Below are 7,313 nucleotides of genomic sequence, written 5' to 3'. Positions count from 1 at the left end.
AAGGCTACAAAACGTGGCTATTAACTCATGAACACTGTCGACTCACCCTGGTCTGTCAGCAGTTGTCAGCCAGCTGCGCTCGCGGTGCCCACTCTCTCTCTGCTCTTTGTTTTTAATAAACGCACTCCCTTCTGAAATGCCCTGTGTCTGGAAATTCTTTTCCAACCCGCGCTCAGACTGCCTGAACAATGTCGACTTGGGAGCTTGGGAGGCAGGCTCCCCATATGAGCAGAGGGCCCAGAGGCGCCAGGGCGGCCTTGAGAGGAGTGTTGGGGGCACAGGGCCCGGGAGCCAGTCTTCAAGGGATAGAATAGGGTCAGAACAGAGGGAAGGAGGAGCTCTGCACCACAGAGGAACCCTCCCAGTGGAAGGACCGTCCCCACAAGAGAAGCATGTGGATGGTGTGGACTCCAACAAGCTCTGAGCTTCCCAAGGGAGGCTGGCGGTTCCAAAGGGCAGGATGCGCTTGAGGCCTCTTTTTGCCTGAAAAACAGAAACTACACAAGTAATCTCATCTCTGCAGAGTCATTCCTCACCCCGACTTTCCCCTCCCATCCCCCAGGACAGCAACTTTCTCTTCTTTCCCTGCCCCCTAAACTCGTCCCCCTTCCCCCGCTCTTCTAGATCATTCTGGGCTCTACACACTCCTAGGCCTGCCCCATCCTCCATTTTCTCCCCTTCCCACTTCTTGTATTCTAGATTCTTCTGCCCACTATACCCTCCGCTCCCTGGGTCCTGGATCCTTTGCAGCTTCCATGTGGCCTCAGTTTCACCTACTCACACATTTCACCATCTCTCAAATCCATGGAAGAACGTTTGGCGCCCCCATGTGGACATTCATTTTCCTGCAGGGCTTCCCCCAGAAGCTGGAGGCCCCAACCAGACCCCCTCTGAGAGCAACCCTGCCCTTCTCAGCCTGGTTCCAGCTGGAACCTGGAAATCCTGCCCTCTTGTCCTACATTCTAGGCTCTACCCCAAGCCGTTCCCTCACTTCCCCAGGGCTGGAGTCCAGGAACCCTATTCTGGCCCGCATCCCCACTGCTCATGTCCTTCATTTTTTGAATCGCCTGCACCCTCTGCTCAAGACTTCTGTCTCCTCCAGGGTCCTGACATCCCCCAACTCCTGCGCAAAGTCTGCCCTTTTAGCCCCAAAGGATTCCAATCTCCTTCTCCACCTGGTTTCCTGGACCCTTTCTCCACCCACTCCTCTTCCCTGGGACTCCTTTGGGCCAGGAGATTTGTGCCTGCGTGTCGCTAACTCCCTTCAGAAACAGATGCAAAACAGATAGAAACACACACACACACACACAAATAGATATAAACACACAATACACAGACATACACACACACCCGTGTACACACACATATGTGGGCACATAGCTACATACATACACACAAATAGACATATATGGATACATATTCACACACACACACACACACACACTCAACCCACAGATCTCCCGCACCAGGGCCTTGATTGATTGGCATGGAGCTCTTCTCTGAAAACCCCGCCCCCTGGGCTTCCTCTGTGAAGCGGGCACCTCCCACGACGTCTTCCGGAGGATATAAATTCAGGGTGTGTTCTGAGAGGAACACCCACAACTCGAGCTTGCGCCATGTCTTCACTTCTTTCGCTGATCGTGGACAAGGTCGTGGAAGTCCGAGAGTGGGTGCAGGCTAAATTTCTCACACAGAAGGTAAAAAAATTTTCCGTGATGTCCTGGACTGGATGCTCTTACCCAGCAGGGTCCCCCAGTCTGCTGGGGAAGGGCACCTGGCTGGCCAGGAAGTTGCCCACTCTATCTGGGGATCTGGTCAACGGAGGGGGTCTGCCAGATTAATCTTTAATGGGCATCTGCCCTGTGGGTGCCAACTTGGGAGTTTGGGGCGGGCTGATCCAGATCTGTTGGGAGGACGAGGAGCCATGGGGCCTTGAGAGGAGTCAGGGATGCGCGGGGGCCCGGGCAAGGGAGAGAATTGGGTGAGAACAGAGGGAAGGAGAAGCTCCACGCCACCGAGGAGCCCTCAAAGTGTAAGCACCGTTCTGGGAAGGGAAGTGTGGACGGTGTGGACCCCAACAAGCTCTGTGATTCCGAAGGCGGGCCTGGAGGCTGGCAGTTCCAACAGCGGGAGATGTGACTGAGGCCTCTTTTTGCCTCAAGAACTGAAACTGCACAAGCAGCCCCGCCGTCACGCCCACTTTCCATTTCCTTCCCCGAGGACAGTAACCCGCTCTTCTTTCCCTGCCCCCTAAACTCGTCCCCGCTTCCCGGCTTTTCTAGCTCCTTCTGGGCTCTGCCTGCCACAGTCTTCCTCATGCTTAGTCATCCTGTGCCCTCGTGTTCTAGATTCTTCTGCCGCGCTCCCCTCCCCTCCCTTGGCTCTGGCTCCTCTTCAGCCTCCGCTGTGGTCTCACAGCGGTCTTCACTTGCTCACACATCTCAGCCTCACACAAGCTCAGCGGAAGCACATTTGAAGCCCAGAGATGGACATTCCCTGTTTTGTTACATATACTAGTTTGTGGTATTTTGTTAAATTCCTCATGCAAGTGATATCATATTGTATTTGCCACTGTTTTCTCCCACTTAATAGATTATGTTTACTTTTTTATCTAACCAAAAGCATCTAAAGCACACCAACTGAGAAATGAAAAAGGAATACAAATGAACTTATCTACAAAACAAATAAAATTATAGATGTAGAAAGCAATCTGATGGTTACCTGGGGTAAGGAGGGAAGGGATAAACTGGAAGACTGAGGTTGACATGTACACACGACTATATATAAAATAGATGAGGAATAACGACCTTCTGTATAGCACAGGGAACTCTACTCAGTACTCTGTAATGACTTATATGGAAAAAGAATCTGGAAAAGAGTGGATATATGTATGACTCACTTTGCGGTATAACTGAAACTGACGCAACACTGTAAATCAACTATACCACTAGAAAAAAAGATTTTTAAGGAAGTAAAAGAACAAAACTCTTAATGGAAAAGAAAATGAAAGTCAAAGCAATATACATGTACCAGATACATATCAGTATCTGGTATATATTATAATAATATGTATACTAAAAAAAAATATATATATATATAATATATAATATGGGGCTTCCCAGGTGACACAGTAGTAAAGAATCCTCCTGCCAACACAGGAGATGCAAGAGATGCAGGTTCAATCTCTGGGTCACGAAGATTTCCTGGACTAAGAAATGACAACCCACTCCAGTATTCTTGCCTTGAAAATTCCATGGACAGAGGAACCTAACGGGCTATATGGTCTATGGGGTCACAGCCAGACACGACTGAGCACACACACACACGCACACGCACACACACACATGTATATAACATACATGATATATATAATAATATATATAATACATAATACAACATATAGTAGATATATATATTATGTTTGCATGCATAATATATATTTTCCGTGGGTTTCTCGTAGATAAATTAATGATATATGGAACAAAACAAGCCCTGAAACCCTTGAACTGTTGGTTTGCCCAGTCCAAGGGATGCTGATATTTATACTACACAAGATAGCAACCAGTTAAATGTGAATTGTTCATAAAACAATATCATGTACATCTTTAAAAAGATGTTTGGTCGCTAACCAACACAAGCCATTACAGGTTAATTTCTTTTTATATATCTGTTTGGATCTATGCTATCTTTGTGAAATCTTAGAAGACGACATCATATATTATTGTTAAAGAAGCCGCATCATTGAGGGAAGTTAACAGTAGAGATTTGGATATCCTTATTAATTATAAATACTGACTCCTCTTGTCCAGCAGGAAGAAGCCAGAGAGGGTTCACTTGTTTCGCTGATCATGGACAAGGTCATGAAAGTCCCAGAGCAGGTGGGGGCTGAATTTCTCGCACAGAAGGTAACAAAATTTATAAAAGTTATTTTAACAACATGTGGAATGGAGCAAGCCCTGAAACCCTTTTACTGGTTGATGCCATACCCAATCAGAAGGATACTGATATTTGTACTACACAAGATAGCTTCGGTGGCATGCAACTGGATGGTCACGAAATTTTTTAAAAAAAAGAGCATATATATATTTGAAAAGATGGGTGATCAACCAACAGAAGTGATTGTGGCTTGATTTCTATTTCTACATCTATATGCATTTGGGATCTATACTATCTTTGTGAACTATGTTTGGGGGTTTTTGTGGGGGCAGGGGGGCTTTTCATTTCTTCCACCTCTTTGAGAAACACAGGCTTTATTTATTAGGTTACTGCTGGGCAGAGGTTACAAAAGGGCTTCTGGGCTTCCTCCTAGGCTGGAGTAGATAGATACTCCCAGAGGAGTAGTGTGTTTCCTCTGTCCTCCCCCTCATGGCTGAATGCGGATGGCCCGATGTAGCCCGAAGACCTCTCCCTGGAGGGATGGTTTTTCTGTGATGTCCTGGACTGGATGCTCTTACCCAGCAGGGTCATCCAGTCCGCTGGGGAAGGGCATCTGGCTGGCCAGGAAGTGGCCCACTCTATCTGGGGATCTGGTCAACAGAGGGGGCCTGCCAAATGAACCTTTAATGGGCATCTGCCCTGTGGGTGCCAACTTGGGAGTTTGGGGCGGGCTGATCCCGACCTGTTGGGAGGGCGAGGAGCCATGGGGCCTTGAGAGGAGTCAGGGGTGTGCGGGGGACCGGGCAAGGGAGAGAATTGGGTGAGAACAGAGGGAAGGAGAAGCTCCACGCCACCGAGGAGCCCTCAAAGTGTAAGCACCGTTCTGGGAAGGGAAGTGTGGACGGTGTGGACCCCAACAAGCTCTGTGATTCCGAAGGCGGGCCTGGAGGCTGGCAGTTCCAACAGCGGGAGATGTGACTGAGGCCTCTTTTTGCCTCAGGAACTGAAACTGCACAGCCTCAAGAACTGAAACTGCACAAGCAGCCCCGCCCTCACGCCCACTTTCCATTTCCTTCCCCGAGGACAGTAACCCGCTCTTCTTTCCCTGCCCCCTAAACTCGTCCCCGCTTCCCGGCTTTTCTAGCTCCTTCTGGGCTCTGCCTACCACAGTCTTCCTTATTCTTACTCATCCTGTACCCTCGTGTTCTAGATTCTTCTCCCGCGCTCCCCTCCCCTCCCTTGGCTCTGGCTCCTCTTCAGCCTCCGCTGTGGTCTCACAGCGGTCTTCACTTGCTCACACATCTCAGCCTCACACAAGCTCAGCGGAAGCACATTTGAAGCCCAGAGATGGACATTCCCTGTTTTGTTACATATACTAGTTTGTGGTATTCCTCATGTAAGTGATATCATATAGTATTTGCCAGTTTTCTCCCACTTAATAGATTATGTTTACTCTTTTATCTAACCAAAAGCATCTAAAGCACACCAACTGAGAAATGAAAAAGGGATACAAATGAACTTACCTACAAAACAAATAAAATTATAGATGTAGAAAGCAATCTGATGGTTACCTGGGGTAAGGAGGGGAGGGATAAACTGGAAGACTGAGGTTGACATGTACACACGACTATATATAAAATAGATGAGGAATAACGACCTTCTGTATAGCACAGGGAACTCTACTCAGTACTCTGTAACGACCTATATGGAAAAAGAATCTAGAAAAGAGTGGATATATGTATGACTCACTTTGCGGTATAACTGAAACTAACACAACACTGTAAATCAACTATACCACTAGAAAAAAAGATTTTTAAGGAAGTAAAAGAACAAAACTCTTAATGGAAAAGAAAATGAAAGTCAAAGCCATATACATGTACCAGATACATACCAGTGTCTGGTATATATTATAATAATATGTATACTAAAAATATATATACGTAATATATATATGGGGCTTCCCAGGTGACACAGTAGTAAAGAATCCTCCTGCCAACACAGGAGATGCAGGAGATGCATGTTCAATCTCTGGGTCACGAAGATCTCCTGACGTAGGAAATGACAACCCACTCCATTATTCTTGTCTGGAAAATTCCATGGACAGAGGCACCTAGCCGGCTATATAGTCTATGGGGTCACAGTCGAACGCGACTGAGCGCACGCACAAACATGTATATAACATACATGATATATATCATATTATATAATATATAATGCATAATACAATATATAGTAGATATATATATATATTATGTTTGTATGCATAATATATATTTTCCGTGGGTTTCTCATAGATAAATTAATGATATATGGAACGAAACAAGCCCTGAAACCCTTGAACTGTTGGGTTGCCCAGTCCAAGGGATGCTGATACTTGTACTACATAAGATAGCAACTCGTTAAACATGAATCGTTCATAAAACAATATCATATATATCTTTAAACAGATGTTTGGTCGCCAAATAGCAGAAGCCATTACGGTTTAATTTCTTTTTATATATTTGTTCAGAATCTATGCTATCTTTCCAAAATCTTAGAAGACGACATCGTATATTATTGTTAAAGAAGACACATCATGGAAGGAAGTTAACAGTAGAGATTTGGATATCCTTATTAATTATAAATACTGACTCCTCTGTCTAAGAGAAAGGACTGATTTAAAACTGGGGAGACATCCCTAACATGATAACGGGTTTCAGGAGACACAGATTACCAGCTTGGCTTCCTGTGGTGGCCACTAAACTGTGATTTCCTCCAACACTGGCAAACATTTAGAAATCGAACTTTTGCTGTTCTAAGCAAGACACCAACTGTGCCTTCCTGGCAATGAGTAGACTTGACCCTGGAGATAAAGGATTACCAAACTGTCATGTCGTCTTCTGCCTGGTTCTGTGCTGACCGAGACTCCAACTGGGCACAGAGCAGGGTAAGGGGCAGATGGTGACCGGGCAGGACCCTAGGAGGCTTTCCCAGAATAAAGCCCAAGCCGAGTCTTCCGCCTGCCTTTTGTCTGTAGAAAATCTTTCATCAAAGAATAAACTTGGGGACTTCCTTGGGGGTCCAGTGGGTGAAGACTCTGAACTTCCACTGCAGGGAACACAGGTTTGATCTTGGTTGGGGAACGAGAATCCTACTTGCTTGCGACGCGGCCAGAAAATAAAAAGTAAAAATTTTTTTAAAAGAATAAATTTAATCAGAGAAGTGAGAAAATACAGAAAGAAAAGGAAAACAGTCAAACAAGCCAAAATAATAATACTTTCAGCCATTAGACAAAGTCAAGGACCTTTATTTAGTTCTTCCTCAGGTCTATAGATATTGTTCTGTGCCTTATTTGTGAACTGTTTAGCAGATACTCAAACCCCTACCAGGTGGAGGAAGTTAACTGTATGTTGCCCACAAGCAAGTCAACCCCAGACCACTTGGAAGCAGAAGGTTGA

General features: G+C 45.8%; 1 protein-coding gene across 2 annotated transcripts in view; it reads left to right on the top strand.

Annotated features, from left to right (window-relative positions):
• Positions 1 to 1,593: 1,593 nt before the first annotated feature.
• The window catches only part of LOC104995387, a 9,174-nt gene continuing 3,454 nt past the window's right edge, over positions 1,594 to 7,313 (top strand). Inside the window, exons 1-2 of one of the 2 annotated variants that reach the window (XM_010849275.1) lie at positions 1,594 to 1,697; positions 3,813 to 3,905. In XM_010849275.1, coding sequence (XP_010847577.1) covers positions 1,617 to 1,697; positions 3,813 to 3,905 — 174 coding nt within the window. In that variant the 5' untranslated portion in view covers positions 1,594 to 1,616. Of the gene's footprint in view, positions 1,698 to 3,809; positions 3,906 to 7,313 lie in introns of both variants that reach the window. The other variant, XM_010849274.1, reaches the window with a different exon arrangement.

This window comes from Bison bison, unplaced genomic scaffold (assembly GCF_000754665.1).
Source record: "Bison bison bison isolate TAMUID 2011002044 unplaced genomic scaffold, Bison_UMD1.0 scf7180017864280, whole genome shotgun sequence".
Classification (NCBI taxonomy): domain Eukaryota; kingdom Metazoa; phylum Chordata; class Mammalia; order Artiodactyla; family Bovidae; genus Bison; species Bison bison.
Note: the sequence above shows the minus strand (reverse complement) of the source record. Positions and strands in the feature narration are given on the sequence as shown.